Source organism: Plectropomus leopardus, chromosome 15 (genome assembly GCF_008729295.1).
Source record: "Plectropomus leopardus isolate mb chromosome 15, YSFRI_Pleo_2.0, whole genome shotgun sequence".
NCBI classification, from domain to species: domain Eukaryota; kingdom Metazoa; phylum Chordata; class Actinopteri; order Perciformes; family Serranidae; genus Plectropomus; species Plectropomus leopardus.
Window position 1 is genome coordinate 27,333,710 of NC_056477.1, and position 22,743 is coordinate 27,356,452.

The 22,743-nt window shown below is 38.6% G+C and overlaps 1 protein-coding gene across 1 annotated transcript in view; it reads left to right on the forward strand.

The window, feature by feature from the left end:
* LOC121954897 (stromal membrane-associated protein 1-like) overlaps positions 1–22,743 on the forward strand; it is a 177,380-nt gene that overhangs the window by 63,765 nt on the left and 90,872 nt on the right. Inside the window, exon 7 of the mRNA XM_042502640.1 lies at positions 18,833–18,896. Within this exon, the coding sequence (XP_042358574.1) occupies positions 18,833–18,896 (64 nt within the window). The remainder of the gene's footprint in view (positions 1–18,832; positions 18,897–22,743) is intronic.

Genomic DNA, 22,743 nt, shown 5'->3' on the forward strand with positions numbered 1-22,743 from the left:
ACTGAGAATGTTATATCCCAGCTTACCTCTCCAAACAGAGTGAGCCATGTCCGCTCAGCTGGTTGGCATTCACACAGCTTGGGGCTTTGTAAAATATATCATACAACAGATTTATTGTCAGTCAGAGATTTGTGTCAGGTCCCAGCTGACGTGAGTCCCTGCTGAAGGAGATGGTCCGTGTCCTATTTATTTTGACAGTGATCAGTAAATATTGCACGTGCAATATAAATGGCTTTTGCACTGTTACAGTCAATATTTTGATTTAGGGAAGCCAGATAATTCAAACCAGTGGCAGGATGTAATATTTCATACCTTCCTGAAATTTTACCAGGGCATAAGGAATATAGTGGTATTTAAGTTTGTGGCGCTCCCCCACCACCATTCTGACAGTGTGCTACTTACTTTTAGCTTTTAAGACAAATAAATGCACAATAGAAATCCACAAAATGTTGAGAAAAGTAATATTCTCACACCTATTTTCCTTGTTAAACGGAGATATACAACTGTGCACCTTTGGAATTCAACTTTAGGCTTTATTGTCAAGTTAACTCATAAATCAAACTTCATTCAAACTCAACAGAAACAAACTAAACCTCACCCTTGGTCGCTCTGGAGAGTAATTTAGTTAGTAAATCCATTGTTCCAACAATCACCAGCTCCGGTTTGGTCAAAATAAATCCTTAGATATAAAAAACATACTGTTTTTCCCGACGTTTTTCTCTGTGCTGCCAGCTGTTTACAGTATTGTAACAAATTCCTCCACCACCGGGTGTTGCGGTGTCTTTCAGCTCAGCTGCCTATTTCACCAGTGGAGACTTGAGACTGAGCTCTTGTGGTGTGTGCTGTGCACTACATAGAATTAGTTTAGTAGAAAGAGGAGCATCCTTATTTATTAAGGTATTTTAAAAGAAACCTTCTTGATTTTGAAATACCCTGGTATACCTTTATGCCATGATGATGATGATGATGATGATGATGATGATAATAACAATAAAGTTTATTTTTATAGCACTTAACAAAACCAATGTTACAAGTTGCTTTACACATAAAAACACAAAAAACACACAAATGAAGTTAAAAAAAGACACACAAAAGAAAAGTCAACCACAGAAGTGCAAGACTTAAGTGCAATGTCAGGAGCAAGGTACGGTTCATCAATAATAACAATAATAATAATGATAAAAATAATCCTTTAAAGAAGAAATATGATACAACTCAAGCTCAGTATCCTATCAATGTTTCTAAAGTGATGTAGTATATGAGCTGACTTTGTGATTTTGAGGAAAGGGGGGACTCCTGATGCTGTAAAAGTGAGGCGAGATGCCTGCTAAGTTGCAGACCACGGTTTAAGACAGCATACAACAAAACTAGTTGTTTTTTAACACGTCATTGCTGTGTTTCCACCAAAGTTTTAGCCACCAAATGCGTTTTTTTTAAGTGAGCCATGGCTGTTTTTCTGCTGGGGATAGTGCTATGCAAAATGGTAGTTTTTTTCAGAGTCATCACTGCGTTTCCTGCTGGGATTGTGCCACCATAGTGCTTTTTTTCTCAAAAAGAAACACTCTTTTGTAGGAGCAGTTTTGTGGGGAATGTGGCTGATTGCAATTCACTCCTACTTGAGAGAGCTTCTCTTTGTCACAAAGCTGTTGCCTGATGAAGGTCTAGTACCGAAACGTCGCATTAGAATAATAATTTTTGAAAGTTGGACAAGTGTGCGGGAGTTTTTCTCTAAGTCGTGTTCTGCTCGCCCTACGCTCCTGTTCGAAAAATAGATGTGCGAAGTTTTCTTTTGTTCTGGTTTCTAAGCAGGAAAATCAAACATCAAAAAGCAAAACACCGGACCAGTATGAATCACTGAAATATTCAGACATGTGGGCAGCGATTCAGAGGTCTGTCAGGCTATTTTCTGTCTGTAATTATCATAAACAAATTAAACCATCACAGAGACAATTTGAAGCCTCTATCTCACTATGTGTGGTTAATGTGTGTTTATGATTTCCACCAGGGGTAAGCCTGGAGGGGATCATCGTTTTGGTCGTGTGTGCATGCTTGTATGGGTGTGTGTATCTGTCAGTCCGCAGCTAATAATGCAAACTAATGGAACAAACAGCCTCATATTTTGCATGCACATTTAAGACTGTATGCTCAAGGTCCTCTTCTGGTTGTGGTGATTTGCAGTTGCTGAAAAAAATATTATATTGACTTATTCATACTGATTCATGCTGACTCTTCATTCCTCTTAACCAGCTCGTGGGGGCCTCAAGTTCTTCAGAAACTTACTGTCTGTTGCATGCCACATTTGTGGTGGTTTAAAAATGACATTTGTCGAAAAGTTTGGACTTATTTTGACCTGAAACATCTGCAGATTAATTCCATACCTGTTATGTTGTGAAAATTAGCCATGATATGATATGAATTAGTCTCAGTTTTTGTAACTTTTGCCGCCATCTTGACTATAAAGGAGCCAGGGAGGGACAATCCCACTGCACTGTAAAATCCAACAAGTTGATTTTACTTTTTTTTTTAAAAATCGAAGAACTGATTGCCTTGAAAAATGTGAGTAAATATTAATGTTAATTTATGTATACTTTATATCTAATTGTTAAGTTTACTTAAAATTTTAGTCATATTTACGTAATTTTCTAAAGTTGTTGCGACTTTAAGTCAATTGAAAACAATATTTTAAAGTTTTAGCAACTTAAGTAAACCACATTAACTGTGCTATATATCTGTTTTGTGCTGGTTGCAAACTAGTCATTATATTTGTACATTCTTAAACACATTAACAAAACATAACTGGCAGATCTGCATCACCGGCAAAATCTTATTTGTCATTAAGTTAAGTCAGACTAACTTGGTTTACTGAAGCTGCTATCACTAAGAAAGTGAGTAAACAATTAGATATAGGATAAATTTGAATTAAGATTATCAATTAGATTTTCTTAATTTTTTTAGGCAATTGGTTTCCTAGATTTTTTTAAGTAAAATCAGCTTGCCAGATTTTACAGTGTGGGTGCAGCCAGAGGCTTTTCAGAAGTGGACCAGTTTGTCTTTGATATTTGTGATTCTGCACAACATCTGCTGGAATTACAAGAATTGTCTAGAATGGCCACAGTCAGCCTTGGTGGTCTACGTAGTGTGCTTTTTTAGTCAAAGTTAAGAGCATTTTTCAAGGCTAGAAACTTCCTTCTCGGCTTGTTGATTTTTGTTGTAACTAAGCTCATTTTTATACATTTTTTTTAAATGAAATTGGCAATGATTTATGAATGCTAAAATGTTACACACCGCCTCAGCTCTTACATAACCATGGATTTTTATCCTTTTATCACTGACATATTTATCACCAGTAAGTCTTATGGACAAAGATAAAGGTGAAAATGAGGTTAGGGGCCTTGAGTTGGTAAAACTCCTGAAGGGGAACAGAGAACTTCATTCTCAACTGTTAAATTGTCTATAAGTGAGTCGCTCCACATGTAAAGATTCAGTATATGGAGCAGGGAGGTGAAGAAAATATTACTTTCTTTTATGGTAGCAGAGAATACCGATAAGAGGAATGTTTTTAGAAAGAAACCTACAGTAAGTATTTTCAAGAACAGTGCAGAAGCAGATACATGAAGACAGACAGTCAAACAAAAACAGTATCCGTTTTAAAATGCTGTTCAGGGCATCAAAGAGGAGAAGCTGCTGGCTGGGAACTCTAGTGTTTTCAAACCTGATTATTTCAGTGCACTTACCAAAAGCTTTGGAAAGACTTTATTGAAATCAGAAAGTGGTCTGACATTAACCTAATGTCTCAGTGTCATATTACAGAAATGATAACCTCCCCTAATGAAAGGTTTCTCAATCAAAAAACATGTAGTTACAATATCATTAGAGCCAATGATGGCCTTTTAAACAGTCTACATTATTATATATTTAAAATTACGAATATGATTGAGATTGCTAATATTTGTCCCAGAAATGGCTGTTACTGCCTAGCTTCAGAGGTCCTGAGTTAGATGATATCCTTCCGCCTCCGGCAAACTCCACTGAAGCTTTTAAGTGTCTCCTCAATACTCACTTTTACAAGAAAGCCTACTGCTAATATTATTATCTGATGGTGCTATATTTGTAACTTATTGTCATTTAATCTTCCCCATGTGACTATTTTATGGACTTCCATATACTGTTGTAAACGCCGCCCCTTCTGTCGCCCGTGCAAGCTGACAATGCGTGGATCCTGTGGAGCAGTGACACCATGGCTGCACTTTGTGCATGCGTGTGCTGTTCTTCTGTGGCTTTTCATACATCGTTACATCGTCAGCTATTGGTCTGGCATGCATAAAGCAGTGTCTTTGGTTGTTTTTGGTATCCATGTACATGGGGATCGTTCTCACTTTTTTTTTTTTTTTTTTTTTAATGCAAAGAGACTTTTTAGTGGGGCTGTTCTTGTCTGAATTTGGCCTTAAGATGCTTTATGTTGGTTTTTCCTGTAATTTGTACTTTATCTGTACTTGTCAATTTTACTCTTTGAAACCTGGATTGACATCAGTTTTTTCATGCTGGGTTCAAATGCCTCTCTCAAGTTTTTTAATCCTTGAACTCTGAGCAATTTGGTTTGATTTCTGTCGTAACATTGCAAAAAAGGCATAGAGCAACTTCTCTTGAAGAAATGTCCCTCAACTTGCAAGAAATTAGTAGATTTAGCAATTAAAAAAAAACAAGGGAAAAATGTCCATTCAAGTTTATTAATCATTTTTTTTCAAAATTATGTTACAGAAGTATACATTTTTCTGAAGCAATTTTACAGATAATTCCCTTAGCTTTTTTATGGCTAATTTTGACGGATTTTCTTGTACTTGAAAAAAAATTAATTATATATTGGGTTACGCATGACCTTTTTCCCCCATGTTTTTGACCAAAATAAAGCCAATTTGCTCAGATTTCAAAGGGTTAAGTCCTCTTTTCTTACAGTAATGCTACAGTCTCAGTCACACTCCAACGTAAAATCACACAATAACAAGTTAATTTGCACAATTAGCTAATTCACACATCTGACTATGCAAAATATGTAGCTAAAATACCAGCTATCTTACAAATAAATATAATGGCTAACACATACAAACACAATCACACTTCCTTTATCATTTCTCACACACTTTAAGTTTTCACTTCTTGGTCAACTTTCTCCGTTGCGTATGTGTGCACACACACCCTGTAGCTCTGTGTTTGGTGCTGGAGTGAAAAGTCAGGACACCAAATGTGAAACACCATAAATCCAATTACTTTATGCAAAGTGGTGGAGGTGGGTTTCACAGTGACAACATGAGGTCCAATCCTGCTTCTTTACAGCTGGAACAGGACAAGAGAGGCTATGTGGGAGGAGAGGAACAAGAAAAACAACCTGACCAAACTACAAAACACCCTCACGCACACACAAACACACACACAAACATATTTGATCCCTAAAGGTTAAAAACCAAAAAACTGAAGGAAGATTCTCTGTGTGTCCCCGGTAGATTGGTTGCGCAGTGTTCCGTGGTAGCACCGGCATGCTAATCCAGCTTGTTGCGCGTGCCTTTACGGAATCCAAATGTGTGTGTTCCCTAAATCCATGTGTGTCTGAGTGTGTGTGTGTGCATCAAATCCAGTTCGTCAAGTGTATTCCTCAAGAAGTTAGGCATTGGGTTTGTTCTGAAAATCAGAACAGCTGAGTGTGTGTGTTTGTGTGTGTGTGTGTGTGTGTGTGTGTGTGTGTGTGTTCTCTAAATCCACAAAACAAATTCTAACCTGAAGCTGGCTGCCAATTTCTCCAAAACACAGCGTAACAAGATTCTCAATGCTCTGAAAGCTCTCCTGTTTAGTGACAAATAAGATTCACTTCTGAAAACACCTGAAAATACCCTGCTTAAATTGGTGTGTGTGTGTGTGTGTTGCCAGTGGTTTGATTTGATTAGGTATTCTTTCCCTGAACAGCACCGTCACGCATCAGCCGTCAGACCACACCGTGACCTTCCTCAAACACTCAAGTGTTTGTGTGTGTTGTTTGTGTCTCTGTGGATGCATACATTTGTAGTGTGTATGTGTGTGTGTGTGCGTTTGTGTATGCATGCCGATGTCTGTGTTGTGGCTGTTTGTGTACGTTTGCATGCATTACTTGAATTTGCGTTTGTTTTTGCTTTTGTATGTATGAGTATGTGCATTTTTACCTGTTTGTGTTTATGACTTGATGTTTCTCTGTGTGTGTGTGTGTGTGTGTGTGTGTGTGTGTGTGTGTGTGTGTGTGTGCTTGCGTGCGTGTGTGTTTTAAAATGAAATGGGTTTTCCATGACTGTCAGATGAATGTAACTGGGTGGAAGAGATGCTTGCGTGTGGCAGCTTAAGATCTCCCCTCTGTGACAAAACCTTTTAGATTGTGTATGTATGTGTGTGTGTCTGTGTGTGTGTGTGTGTGTGTGTGTGTGTGTGTGTGTGTGTGTGTGCGCGCGCGCGTGTCAGTGCCACCAGCTGAGTGACAGATTGTGTTGAATGGTGCAGAACTGCAGCAGCCCGGCACACTTAACAGCCTCTGACTTACTGCGGTGCCACACACACACACACACACACTTTGTTGTGTGTTTCCGGGCAGAGCTGGGGTGCTGCCGACTCTATGATATGGGTATCTCAGCCTGTATTGATAATGCATTTTCAACACACTTCTCTCCATGCACTGTCCATTTTTCCCATCTTTCTCCTCCCTCCCTTTGTCATCTTCTCCTCCTGTCAGTTATCTCATCTTTTTTTTTAACTCTCCTCCTCATCTTCGTCCACTTGCCTCTCCACCTTCCCTGCTTTCTTTGCTCTTAATCTTTCCGTCTCCCTTACTCCACATCCAGCTCTCTCCTCTGTGCTCCTAATTGCCCCCTGCTCTTCTCTGTCTTCACGCTTTCCTTTTTTTTACTCTCCTCTCCCCGTAGATTGACCTCCTTATCCTCCCCTTTCCTCCTCGGTTAACTCCCTGCTTCTCCTTCTCTTTCTTCCCTCTTTCCTCCACTGCAGCTGCCTGTCTTTGGCATCAGCGGCTCATCCAGCCGGTGGCAGTTGTGATATTCTCTTGTAGTGTTAATAAGGCAGCTGTCAGTCACAAGAAGACAATCCAATTCCTGCAGCACTACTGCTAACGTACTACAGAACTACTACTACTACTGCGTTCATAGTTATCTACTAATGCATTCACCTCTGCAGCTACAACCCAGTTCCCAAAGTATATGTTGGCATTGAACGTTTTCCCAAACCACTGATATTTTATATATTGTAGTTTAAATTTTTTTTTATAATTCTGCAGCATAATTTTAGATATTGAATTATGATAATTATAAGTATAGATTTTTTTCCTTGACATATTTCCCTGGCTTTTTTTAAAAATAATTCTATAAATTTACTAATTTCTTGCAATTTGTGGAACATTTCTTACCAATTTGCTCATTGCTTTTTTTCCCTTTTCTTTTTTTGAAAGAAATCACAAAAAATGCTGAGAGTTCAAAGGTTTAAATATTTGTGAAAAGTGTCTAAAAGCAGCACAAGAAAAGTGATGCCACTCCATGTTTCAAAGGGTTCATTGTAAGTGGGTACATTAATTCACCTTTTGAGGCTTTTTCATTTTATTACATTGTTGCAGACAGTTCTTATGTTTGAGTAATGCATGCAACAGTTGCTGTGCTGTAGGATTACTGGAGTGAGGAACAGATACAGGCCTTATCAACAAGTTAAGCACTGTGACATCACCCATTGGTTTATGGACTCATGCTTAAAGCCTTTGGCATTTGTTTGGCATTTTGGCCATTGTAATCTTAATTTTTTTGAGCCAGAATTGATCACATTTAGTTGAGAAGGTGAAGTAGTGGATGACTGAGGAATGGATCTAACTCACAGACTGTAGTGACATATTGCAGACAGCCTGTCACTTAAGCAGCCCCGCCCTTAAAGATTCACAATTTTGGGCCTTAATAAAATGTAAATGGGTGAGTTATAGAAAAATTCAACCATGTTCAGTTGTCACAATAAGGGGAATTAGCAAGAGACCAAAACCGTCTTATGTTCCAGGCTATAAACATGATAATTTCTGCAGTAAATTTTGGTATTTTAACATGGGGGTCTAAGGGGATTGAGTCACTTCTGGAGGCAGCCTCAAGTAGCCATTCAGTGAACTGCAGTTTTTTGGCACTTTTGTATTGGCTTCATTTCTCATCCCTGGAGGTTGCCACTTGGTTACGGTATGTTAAGGCTGGTAATGTCATCTCACCATGAATGGCACTGTGAACACAGTTGGTTTCACAGTAGAGGACTACTATTGCTTTGACATTAAATTGCATTTATTTAGCCTTTAGCATTTATTTAGCCCTTGAAGGTCGGGGATTGGAATCATCAGTCGGAGACCCTCAGCCAACTGAGACTGCTCCAAGTCAATATGTTTTTTTTCTGTGCAGTGTGCTTTTTGGGACATTTTGGTCCACAGATTTTGCTGCAGAGTGAGTGCTCTTGGCCATCATGCTACTCTTTGGTACATAGAGATGCAGACATGCAGACAGCGGCACAGAGAAAGAGAGACCCGCTGCTTAGAAGTGGTGAATTTACATCTCACAGCAACTGAATATGATAAAGTATCTGGCTTTCGTTTGATATCAATTGTCAGCAAAAAATGTTGCCCAGTTACAGTCCGTTGTTAGTACAGTACTGTAGTTGTAGCAGCACTGCTGCAGCTCTTAGTGCTACCTTTCCTTCATGCTTGTTAGCAGCACTGTCTGCAGCTGTCTATCTAATGTCTCCCTCAATCATCCTCATATTTATTCTTCCTCATTCTCTTATTTGTCCTCTATTTCCTGTCCTTCTTGTATTTGTCCTCCCCTCCCTCACTCTTACTCTCGCCGCTAACCAATTTGCAGCCCTCATCTCCGCCTTGTCTCCTTCCACTCTATTTGTTTTTCCTCTCCCTATTTTAGTGTTGTTTGCTCTTTGTTTGTTCCATCACCTCGCTCTGCCTCTCCTCAGCGGATAAGACATTTGTTTCATCTGCCTTGTACATGTGAAGGAGGACGGAGGGATTCGGTGTTGCGTAAGGCTGAGTATAGTCTCAGTAGGTCGCCAGCTTCTCTCTGCAGGGCTGCAGATGTGCTTTTGGTATATGTGTGTCCAAGTTTTGTGCGATCCAGGTTTCATCATTCATGCTGTGGTAGTCGGTGATTCAGTGCTCCCCAGAGTTCGAATGATACTAGTTTTGAAATTCAATACAAATAGTTTTGGACTGAAGCTTGGGTTTTGTTCCAATATTCAAAATGTTCATTTAATTTTTGCACTGTTTTAAGTTCTTTTTGGATATTTTGGGTATTTTGCATTTACTTGATAGCACACAGTAGAGAAAGCTATGAAATGTAGCGGCACAGAGGGGGTGTCATGCAACAAAGGTGCCCATACCAGATACGCTATGACAGATGGTACACATCTTAAAGCCCCAAGACTGTGCAATTTTAGGCTGTCTCAAATTAGACCTGACAGCTGTGAGAGAAATGTGGTGACATCTCTGGTTTTCAATCCAATGTGGTTTTACGACACCACACTGTGAGACATGGCTATGGCTGATTAAGTGCTTCTGCCACAAAAGACAGCCTACGCAAACTTTTAAAAAAATTTAGGACCAAATCAGTACGGCATGAAATGACGCAGATTACAAAGGCTTTGCAAGGTCCGATAAAGTCTTTGCTGCTACATTTTTGTTTCTATTTACACTATAGCCTTATGATGATTGTCTTGGCATTCATCACACACTCAGACAATTCTCAAAAGTAATATTTTACAGTTTGAAACAAATTGTGACCAATACTTCATAGAGCCAATGTCAAACTTGCAATGGGCTTTCTAGATGATTGCACAGTTACCACTGGGCCACATTGATGCCGCTGTGGGAAGGGGTTTGTTTTGTTTCGGCCTTTGTGCCTTCACAGCGGTGATAGTCGTGGCTGGAGGAATTATGTTTTTGGGTTAACCCGTTTGTCCATCGTTCCTGCCGTCCATCCACCCCCTTTTCATTAATGCAACATCTCAAGAATTTGGCACAAACATCCACGTGGACTCAACAATGAATTGATTAGATTTGGTGGTCAAAGGTCACTGTGACCTTACATTCATTGCTATCTTGTGAACAGTATATCTCAAGAACACCTTGATGGAATTCTCCTAATTTGGCACTTGGACTCAAAGCCCACTTGGACTCAACAATGAACTGATTCAAATTTGGTAGTCAAGAAAAAGGTCAAGGCACCCGTGACCTTACAAAACAAGTTTCTGGCCATTACTCGAGAATTCGTCATGAAAGATTTTACAGAAATATCAGATGTCTAATAGGATATGGTGATGATGTGATGGCATTTTATATCATAAAGGTGAAAGATTGGCTTTGACTGGACATTATTTAAGGTCATATCTCAGGAACAGATGGGAAGACATTTTGTCAGATATTGAATTGGGACAATAACCTTGGGTGTCTACCTTAAAATTGTGCTGACTGTTTCAGATCTTCTGTGTTCAGTGTTTTCACAGATGTGCATGTAAACTCTACGTGCATGGAGGCATTCAACTAAAAGGCGGTAGTTCCACTTATCTTGGTAACTGTAGTATAATTTCATTCTGGTTTTTCCTGCCTCATGTGAGTACTTTGGGTTTTAACAAAGAAGAGGATGTCAAACATCAGTTAAAAATGGGATACCATTAAGACTAAGTGGCCTAGGCACTTGAGCATTAAAATAGCCACTATAGTTGCTATGGCAGCAAATACACCTTTAACAGCAAACCTTGTCTTAGGAATTGCAAGAAGAGCTCTGCTGAGCTAAGTGTGCAACATTGTATGTTGGGGCTTAGTAGGTTTAGATTGCAGCCAATCCATTTAATGCTTTATAAGATATACAATCTTTTCGAGCTGTGTTCTTTAAACAGCTGGAGGTCAATATAAGCAGGAAGCGATGTATTGAAGTTTGTGTTTTATGTTATATTCATGGAGGACATCTATTGGAAATCAACCTTCTTTTCAGACTTGGCTCAGAGTAATTCCTGTCTGAGAAACCTGCCCTTTGAGTATTGGCATGAAAACCACATTATTTGCTCATTATTGTATTGTCATTCAACACCTTCCTTTTCCCTTCATTCCACATTTTTTGACCTTTTGTTGTGCAGGTGCTGAAGGTGGTAGAAATCTACAAAATCTGAATGTCATGGTGCTGTGTGCATGTTTCGGTGGGCTGTTTTCTTTTCAAGCTGACAGACTGTCCTGTCCACTTAATATAAGCTGCATGCAGAAGCATAAATGCCAGATACACAAGCTGGCGCCTGCTTCCAAAGTGCTGCTTATCGTCTCATCAAGCACTTTTTATAATAGTATTATCTCATGCTTTGATGTAATTAGGAAGCCACAGGTACCCGAGGGATCTTAGGTCCAGTTTCATGTACCTAATGAATATTTATGCAGTATTACCATTTCTGGCAGCCTGCTCCCCAATCTTGATTAAGTCTTTGCCTCATGGGTCCCTTGGCGTTTGTTTCCATGCTGGTCGTGACATAACTGAAAAAAATATTGTAAAATGACTTGAAATCATTTCTGCAACAGTAGGTGCTGAGCCGTTGTCACCTTGAATATCATAGCGATGTTAGAAATCTTGACTGATCAACTATCCATATAACCTTGTATGGTTAAGAAAAGGTAGACAGGAATCAATAATATCTCACTGTCACTAATAATAACTGTAAAATAAAAGAAAAGATATGCAGATAATGGTGCTCTTTGTGAATTCGGCACTATGATACTCAGTTACTTAATTTCTTTTTTTTAACAGAAATACTGTTCTCATTTATGCTTGAAAATTTATTCTTGACCTCAGGATTATGCAATTAGAACTGCTGGAAGGCTTTTACTGTGAAACGTCTCTGCAGGAAGTGTTATGAAAATGGATAATGGACTGATTTTTTACCACCTTAATGGATATAGCCCTTTACAATTTGCCTATTATTCACCTTTTCACCTACTGATAGTGGAGGAGCCCATCAGAAGAAATGTGGGGTTCGGTGTTTTGCTCAAGGACACTTTAACACATGGACAGCAGGAGTTTAGGATTGAACCACAAATCCTGTGATTAACGGACAACCCACTCTAACTCCTGAGGCACCACCACCTCAGTATGTCTAAACGACTGAACACTGAGTTCTTTTCCTAAGCAGCAGGAACTGATAAGATCAGATCAGTGCATGAGAGGAGCAGCCCTTTGTAAGTGAATGCAAACTTTTAGACCCAGTAAAACAAATGGTTAAGTTTCACTTTCAATATGCCTGATGGTCTGCTGCTCAGTCTCTGCAGAGAGTGTGCTCTGCACTCTGAGACTTGCAATGCAAAACTGATTGTTAAATATATAGTTCAACAGCAATCCCAATGAACGGTCCAGCTCAAAAGATAGAAACTCTGTTTGTGGTGGCAGATGTTTTAATTGTGGCAGGTGCCAAATTAATGTGGGGACCCTGTTATGTTAGTGTTGACAACAGTAGTCAGCGTTGATATTGATCAGTTTCAGTGTAATATCTTTACGAATGTGGCGGAAAACTTTGTTGCTGAGGTATCACTTAGCACATCTAATAACCTTTACAAACCCACCTAGGCCCCTGTGTTGATGTGGACAGGATGGGCGGGAGTTTTTAAATCACAATATCAGGCTAAATAGTCGGAGACTTACAGCCATTGGCGATAGACGATGGCATCATCCATTGGCAGAAAATGTTGAGTTTTATTGACAGGAGCTTAAAACAAAGGAAAAAAAAGCCCACTACTGGAATCAATTCATGTTTACATTGTTGTACTAATGAAATATCCGCTATGAACCTTGCCTGGTAAAAGACAATAGAAGGGACTTGACAGTTCCTCATGGTCACCCATGTGTCTCGGCTGCGACACAATTGGGACGAACTTGCATCAGACTTTGTCCCTACTGTGAGGTCCAGCGTCACAGCTGTCAGCTGAACGCTTTGTCTGGTGTGTATTTGACAGCAATCTGATGTGACAGCAGTCATCAAAGGGTTTGGTTTACTCAGTGGTTTTCATTCACACTGGCGTCACCCTCATTGTCGAAGACTCTATTCACCTGAAGAGGCGGGGGGGGGGGTGTTTATCGATTGCTGGCCTCCCTTCCAATTTAACTTTCTCTGTCTTCAGACACAACTGACCCTGACACCCAATCAGTCTGTCGCTCGCCGTCTGTCAGTTGCATCACTTGGTGTCATCCCGGATAACTAATGGAAAGCCCATCTTGTCTGCCAGCATTTGTAGAGGAATATTGGCAGCATGTCTATCCAAATCCTTGGGAACATACAGCGGGGAATTTAAGCTTTTTTTGCGGAGTGACATTTTGTATTTTCTTATTTCTTTCTTCTGTGTCTCACAGCAGCTGTGTGGGATGAAGCATTGAAAGGCTATGTAATCTCAATTTTGTAACACTGTGCATGGTCTGAAATGTCGGGAATCAAACGGACAGGCATAAGAAAAAATGTTTGCCTTGTTGCTTCCTTCCTGCAAATACAGTTAATGGAGGTGTGGGCTTTTCTGAAAAGAACCTTGTATTGTGGTTTGACTAGTCTGACTCTGACTGATAATAACACATAAAGTACGTCTGTTAGAGAATTGTGCTTGTAATAATAATGAATATTTTCACTCTAAGATTTTTAGATATAGAAACTATCAATTATAATACTTTTCCCCAAATCTTAGGCCTAAGGTGACTGACTGTAGTTTTTTTTTTTATCACTGTTATTATAATATTCACTGTTTTCTCTATCTTTACATTTCAATTAACTGTGTTGGGTCGGAGCCTTAGTTTTTATAACCACAGCAAGGGCTTAGTATAGGAACATGATACCTTTAAGGTACCAACTGCAATAATCCAGTACCAATTATTAAAACTTCCCCAGAAGTTTTGTAACCAGATCTAGAAAAAATGACTGATTGTATGGTTTTGCTTGAGCCAGTCACTGCAAGCATCTTTCGATTTAATGCGTGTGATTGGCCTACTAAAGCAGCAGCTTCAAACCAAACAGTCTTTACTGTGCTGGATTTGAGTGGGGTGTATTTGACAAAGTTGGAGGGTCAGTGTGCCAAGATGCTCTAAAATGATAGAAAGTGCGGCTGTAACTACACAGCTGAGGTATTTGATTGTGTTTTACACACCTGAATGCTTCTGTTTACATGATGGTTATTGACTGAAGTAGAAAAAAACTGTATTAAATGAAGTACTTTTTTGGTATTGGTATCACTTTAAGGGCAATGGAAATGGCACTGTTATTGCAATTTTTAAACCTTACTAGAGCTGGGGTGACGCGTCGACGTAATCGTCGCACCATTTCACACAGCACGCACACTGCTCGCCTGAGCAGCGCTCATCAGGCGCGTCTGAGCTGCGTGTCAGCTGCAGCACATCTAGAGAAACGGTGCATCACCGTTTTTTTAAGCGACTCTCGCGTTTGTAGACTCTATATCACTTTATACTGCAGTTTAAGTCTCTCTCTGTGACAGAGATGAGGAAATACAAAGATGTTTGTTTTACCTCAACTTCCTTGCTTCCCTTTCAAAACAAAAGCTATCTGACAGAATGCCATCAGTTGCTGATACAATGCATTTTATTTTGAAACATATACAGGATGGGGTTGTCAGCTGCAGGAGCTTGTATAACTTCATAAATGAGTGCAATATGTGCTTATAAAAATTAAAATTCAGCACTCATATCAGCAGACAGCGGTATGCCTTAAGGCCCAGGCTGGACTATTGCAGGGAGAATGTACTATTTATAATTATTTCTGTTAGAGAAATGTTATAGCGTTATTTAAATTGCACTAATTTTACTGTAAGATGTTTTGTTGGACTGCTAGATTTGAAGTTTGTTACTGTAACAAAGAGAAACTGTTTTGTTGAGTGACTTGAATTTTACATTGTTTTATTTATTTTGCTTTTGGATTGCAAAATGTAGACTGCACTACATTCCTTTTCCTTGAGCGGAACAAGCTCTTGCATTATTTTATTTTGGAGAGACTTTATATCAGACTGTATATATTAATAGAGTAATAAAAAAATAATAGTTAGATCAATCATAAAAAAATCGATAGATTAATCGATTAATCGAACAAATAATCAATAGATTAATGGAAAAAAAAATAATAGTTAGGTGCAGCCCTAAACCTTATCCGGCCCTGTTCGCAGCAACCCCTGGTCTCATGTCACTCAACAAAAAATTAAATCCAAGAAAACCACTTAGTGAGGTTCAGAGATTATAAATTTGAGAAACAAAAGATCATTGGTATTAAATAGATACTTAGGTTTTGCAAGAAATCCTGAGGCATTGGTAGAGGTATTTAGAGAGAAACACATCAATCAGTGGATCCCTATGAAATTTCATTCTTGTCAGTAAGAACAAAATCTATCAACCAAAACTGAAGACCATCACATGACACAAACCATTGCTGCGGAAGCAGTGCTGCAAAGGTTAATTTCTCAAAGGTTTAACAGCAACTGTTTAAGTAAGGCGACCCACCAAATGAGAAGCCAAAATTTGGAATGTGATGCTGCCTTTGAATGGAGCAATGCTACTTAATATGGAGCTTTGCATCAGTTAGAGCAGAAAACCAAAATTGTGCTTGTATAAGCTGATTGGCATCAGTTACATCATTCACACTTCATTTATTAGCTGTGTGGCCAGCTGACTAGTAATATCCACTCGTATCCATACTTTTCCTGCACAAATCCAACCTCCTCATGTGGTAGATAGGGCTGGGGAATATGGGGAAAATACAATATCACAATATTTTTAACAGATATTATAATGATATTAAAGGGTTAACTATTGGTGCTTTCAGAAATTATTACACAATGAGACTTTTGATACATAATTACCAGTAATGTGGACATAATGACCAAGTGGGTAAAGGCAAATATTAGAGCACCTAACAGTCCAGTAAATCCTGAAATTTCCATCACTTTATTGTAACGCAGCCTTTAAAACCATGAAAAAACAACACTTGCAATATTAAAAAATCAAAAAACTAAGATTATATCTCATCTCCAATGATGATATTAATATGCTGCCCACCCATAGTGCTAGGCTTTTGGTTTTGTTGATTTAACTGAGATCTATTGTTCAAGTAAGAGTAAAAGGATTAGTTTTCCTTGCAAAAATTCTCTTTAAGTTTTCTTAAATAACAGCATTTTTTTCAAAATCTAACTTTAACCATTCGCTATTAATGGTCAGTCCCTTGACATTAGTGTCTGTAAGTGGATTTCCATCACAGATTTTCACAAAACTTATAGCAATATTTTCAGAATGGACATGAAGCACAATTTTAAGATGACTGTGTTTCCGCTGAGGGATGTTATGCAACTTCTCTTGCAATGTTTTGTGACTTCTCCTCTGGCAATAACATGCCAAGAAGCATGGTGATGGATGGAACATTAGCTGGTTTATTTCTATAGCAGCCACCACACTAGCCGTCATTATTTACAATCGAAAGTTATGTAGGGAGCGGCCACGCGTGAGGGATTTCTGGGAGGTGATAGTACACAATTTCACAGGGGAATTGTGGTTTCAAAACTTCTAAATGTTTTGCTCAAGTTTTTGTTTCCATTAGGGTTATTTTAGATTTGGAATTTCAATTTGCACAATTTGAGGGTTAATGGAAACCTGCCTTCTGACCGAAATAACATTGTTGAAAATGAAATGGATTAAATATGTAGCTTGGTAAGCAAGGAATCTTTTTGTAGTTGGATTGTACTAAAATCCACAATATCCCAGGAAATCAGTTTGCTACTAACCCTATTTAGACCATAACCAGTCCTGTCAATCCACTGCACTAACCAACCTTCTTGCCGCTGCACACAAACGACCTTCCTGCTGCGTTTCATGCCGCCTCTGCTCGAGCTTTGCTGCAGTCCCAACACACATCAATTCGCAGCCAATGCATTCTTGATTAGGCGTGGACACGGTAATTGTTTTCATTGCCTCGGATTGGAACGACATTGAATTTAATGTGGTCCATCGATCTTTTGTTGGGGGGAAATTGGGTTTGTTACCAGTGTTGTAGATCTCTCCTGGCCCACGTGCTAACCTTTTATACTCTCTCTCCCTCACTACATTTATCTCTCCAATCTCTCTCCATCTCTATCTTGCCCCATCCTCCCCTCTTCATCCTCCTGTCTCATTCTCCTACCCTTTGACTTTTCATCTTTCCCTCTTTCTCTTTCCCACGATTTGTTTTTCCTCTCGTTTCCCTCCTGCTTCTGCCCTGCTAACCCCTCCTCATTCTGCTCTCCTAATTTGCTTTCAATTTAAAATCTCAATTAACATGATTGCTTATCAGAAACAATATTGCCTGGCAGTATAACACTGACAAACAGCTGAAATTTGTAACCAGCAAATATTTGGTATTTTTATTTGATAAATGTCTTTAAAGATTAGGTGATTATCAATATTGTTTTTTTTTTCCTGTTGGCTTATTAATTTTCTTTTCTTAAAGAAGTCATTTAGAGGGGATACTCTTACTTGCTACTTCCTTACACTTTCTTCTGTCTGTCATTGCCAGGAGCTCACTTAATCTCATTAACCCACAACAGACTTTGCTTTCAAGGTGGATCATCAGGGATGAATAGTAAAATTGAAATTAGATTACATTTAAATTTTTCAATAAAGATGTATATATTTAGGTAAATTTGATTTTCTTTTTTGTTGTTTTTTATTGTGGTATCAAATTGGGTATCAGGAAATATGGAATTACACTGGTATTTTTATCCCAGCTAGCAATTTTTGGTTCTAAAAATGTTATGAGAACATTGAAATGCAACCACTGAATGTTTTAGTAATGTTTTCAGTGGCAAGTTTTATATATGTTCCCAGAACATTTTTCTTATACTTCGGGTAACATTCTCTATAAATATAAAAAATGTTTTACTCGTTAATATATCACATCATATTGCATTTTCACCCCCCCCCCAAAAAAAGGCCTGTAATCTCAGTCCACAGTAATATGTTCTGATAGTTGCTTTGAAAACATTCTTCCTTTGTTTTCATGTAACGTTGTGGAAATGTTTTATAAAAGAACATTCAATGCTCTGTCACCTCTCAGCATCACCAAAACATCCTCAGAATGTTCCAGTTAAAACGTCATGTCTTAGTCAGCATTTAATCTTGTAGGAACATTATTTGAAATGGTAAACATCCTAAGAACATTCTTTGAACATTACATTAAAATGTTTTCTTAAAAACATTATTGCAACTTGTAGGAAATGTTAGCCAATGTTTTGGGAACGTTCCCTGCTAGCTGGGTATGACCTATTACATTTCTGGTATTGAATCTTGTGGTGACAAACCTGCTCAAAACAATGCAACATAGTTTCACTACGGATTTAAAACTCCCTTAAAAAGAAAACACTGCATTAAAATCAGGGTAATGGAATTTTCTTAATCTTTAGATCACCTTTGTCACCCTAAACTTTGTTTGACTTGTTTGAAATTGCATGGCATATCCTGTGACCTGCATAAAAAGGCAATCATTTTAAAAAATCTAATCATTATAAATGAAATCTGCATTGGAAATGGATTTGTAGCTGTTGGCCAGTGGCTGACATTGACTATCTAATATACCATTTTTTAATAGAGGTCAGTATTAGTTTTCTGTATCAAAATTAAATCGACTGGTCAAATAGTGGCACAGTATTTCAGTACTGTAAAACTGAGAACACAGAAGCTGTGGCAAATTAGCCATTATACTCGTAATTTTTTTTACCTTTCCCTTTTTTTGTCTTTTTCAGCAGTCAGAGAGTAAAGCCACTTCCAAGGAAAGCACAGAGCCGGCTGTGGACCTGCTGGGCCTGGGTAAGACATCACCAACCTTCTACCAACTAGAATATAATAACCCCGGGAAAATATAATCACTTGTCAAACAGCATTCACATGAGTGGCTAATGTGTCAGATTAAACCAATTATCCTGGGTGGTGAAATAGAATCTTTAGACTTTTGTGATAATTGCAGCTGAAATAATTATACATTATAAACATTATAAGGTGAAACTTTAATGCTGTCAGGATTTATTTGAGTCATGTACAGAGACCCTTTGTGACACTTTGATGACTTATTATACCATCTGGCTTCAAGCCGCCATGTCTGACACAGACTGAGCAGACTGTAGTTAAATTATCCCAGCAGTCCAGTCATTTACTAGACTATCAAATTATGATTTAATGTGTATTCCAGGGAACAGGGGAAGTGAAGAATTTAGTTATTTGGGGAAGTTTGGCAATAACAGTTAATTTTATAAATGAAATGCATAGAAAAGTATTATTTACAGTAATCATTACAGCAGAAAAACAAAAAAAATAGTAGTTATTAACTTGACAGAGGAAACAGAGCTAAACTTTTAGCTTCTGAAATAATCAATAAAGTTACGCTGCTCCTCGTGTGTAAACACGCAGTGTCTCTCTTAACTGGGAGGCAAACAGCAGCTCTGTTCTGATCTCTGCTATGTTCACATTTTAGAGAATGTAGTCATTAATATTTTCCTCATTAGTGATGTGTTATTTCATTATTCACAACCCAAACCCATGTTCCTGTGTTTTAAACAGGCAGACTTAACGCATTTTTTTGTGAATCAATCTATGTAGGAGCATCTGACCATCCGAATAATGTTCCCATTAGATAGCAGGAAAACACAGTGCCATTAACTTTAGATCGGGTTGTTAGTGGTTAATAATGCAATTGCTTACTGCTGCCTCAAAATAGCAGTATCCCAACAATGTTGACCTAGGGCAGGGCAATAAAACGATAATGATATCCATCATAAAATAACATTTCCTCGATTAAAATATGAGACATAGTCGATAGAATGTCCATAGAACGCATTCCAGCCATGTTTTAATAATAAGAATAGCGCCGCGGCGAACCAAATGCAGTGAACGACTTTGACCCTAGAATACAGCTGGGTGTTTGACAACTGAGTCGTATGAGCTTCCACAGTGTTTCATTATCGCGGATCAAATAGCTGACGGTCTGACCAAAGTGTCTGAAACAGCCAAATTTGGTGGAAAGTGCCATCTACAGACTACTTTGTGTGAGTTTCAGGTTTAAGCAGACTTTGGATAAATTACTAAGAAACAGCAGGACGCATTGCTCGCGCTGAGCTCTTATTATTATTACCAGGGGTAGATGTGATGTTTTGGGGGTCTGAGGCCACAGGCAAATGACCTTATTTTCACCCTTTCTCTAACTGGGAATGTTGGCAGGCTGTTGGCAGCTATTGGAGAAGTAGACCTACTCAAAAGCTGTTTTTTTCTGAGTAAAATGATAAATAGCACAGAAGTTTCACAGAAGATTCACAGAAGTTGTAGTCAGAGTCCTGCAGTCAGGAGAGGTTGGCCTATAATCAGCACAATGTGCTTAAATTTACCTGAAATTTGTTTAAGATGGAGCTTTTAATTTTTATATAATGCTGGAAAGTTTAATAAATAATAATAAATCATAGGTTTATTACACTCCAACAAACCTTGGTCAAATGAAACTGTGTCAGTGAACCATGAGGGCAAAAAACAAACCACAAAAAAAGAAGCAAAAAGCAAAATAAACGTTCATTAATCGTAATGGAAATAAAATTTTCAATTAATTGTGATATGATATCTTCATATCTCACTTAGGAGTAAAAGGGAACCTTAAAACTTGACAAAAATAGTGATTTGATGTATATTGTGATATATATTGATATCAACTAACATGAAAAAAATGATCGTGAGACCTTTTTCTATATCGCCCAGCCCTATGATGATCTCACCTCATTTTAAGACCTACACCCCAATGGGTGCACAGATGGTGCAACTACATTTGCTACATAGACAATGTGGAGGCTGGGTGTGCAAATGACAACTGTGTCAACTTGAAACTAGCAGTGAAAGTTGCAAAGTGCTGTGTGTTAGATAGGGCTCTTAATGTAGTTCATAGACAACAATGGTGCACTCACACATTGACACACCATGCATCCTAGCCATTGTAAGTTCCATGCTAACAGCATCAGTATGAACATCTAACCAATGGGATATTGTGAGAGTATGTGGAGGACACCGACATAAAGCACACAATCTGCTTGTTTTTGTTGGAAAAGGGGTAGTATTGTAACGTCTATGATTATTATCAATATATGAAGATTGGTGACCTCAGTATACAGTACTCTCTCTAGTAGTAGCCCCATACAGTGTCACCCAGGCGTCTAATCAGCCAGAATTTCTGGAAATAGCTGAACCCCCCTTCACCTACAGCAGAGTCTTTCAAACCATCTAAATCTGCATGGTGCAAAACAATTTCAAAATAAAGCAGCAACTGATCGGCAGTATTTATTTCCACTTTTGCAGAAGTGTAGCTGTCAGTTTAGAGGTATGACTGATTATGTGTTCTTAATCTCCCACATGCATGTATTTTAATGGCATTTGTGCGTAAATGCAGAGCACAGCAGCAGACTAGCTGGATGTATTGAATGCACCAAGGATATGACATTCAACAAAGGTCACAAGCTGGATTCAAACCTGTGACATTTTGAGTACGCCGTATGTGTCTTGGCCCGTTAACCAGCAGGACATTGTGCTCCCTGCTTGTCAACCTCAGCCCCAAACAGCAAAAACACAGCAGAAAAAAGTCAGGGTTGGGTCAGGTTTTTTTTTCATCATAAATCTGTAATATGCAGTCACCATGTGTTTTCCCAATACATGGTCGAATTGTATTAGACTTAGCTTAGGGTAAGCTGCACAGAAAACAACAAAACAACAACACCAAAAAGCTGGATACAGAATTGATAAAACATTCCCAACCGCACCATGGAAGAGTGAGTGTGGACGCCCCGCTATAAATAACCAATGCTACACACCTTGCAGCCATGTCGAGTGGATGAGATTTCACACATAATCAATAAGTCAAATACATGGCAGTGTGCCTTCAGCACTCACACATCCACCCGCTCCTCCATCCATCCCTTCGTATCTCTGCTTACCTTTATCTGCAGCAGTCAAACACACACTCTCTGCTTTTGCTTTTGTGTGTCTGTGTGTGTGTGTGTGTGTGTGTGTGTTTGTGTATGTGTGTGTGTGTGTGTGTGTGTGTTTGTGTATGTGTGTGTGTGTGTGTGTGTGTGTGTGTGTGTGTTTCTGTCAATTCCCCTGTTCCATTTAATTCAGTTTGGCGGCTGTGCTGGAATGAAAACACAAACAATATTTTGAGACCAGCCAGATAAGCATTTTTTACTCAATCTACATTTTTCTACTTGGTTTGCCAAACAATAATGCCAATGCCACTTTTAATTAAATATCATAAACGAGGACTTCTTTTTGACCACAGCAACTTTAAGACATATTTATGTATTTATTTCAGATTTTGTTGGATAGCTTTGGCATCCCACAATGATAAATGCTGCCTCAGAGATGTTCCGTCCTGCCAAAAATAGATCTCTTCAGGAGCCACTGAATCAATTTCAAAAAATTTTATTGATGGAGCAGCTGTCTGTTAGTTTTAGTTTTTTTCTGAATCTACATCCCCTTTACTTCTACCTCCGTCTTTCACACTGAATTGACACTTGCATGCAACGTAAATAAACAGGATTCTTCCTCCATGTTGTCTCCTCCAGCCACTGTCCTCGTTTCGGTCCCAGATTTACCTCCAGGAAAGTAATATTGTTCATTTTGAGAAGCA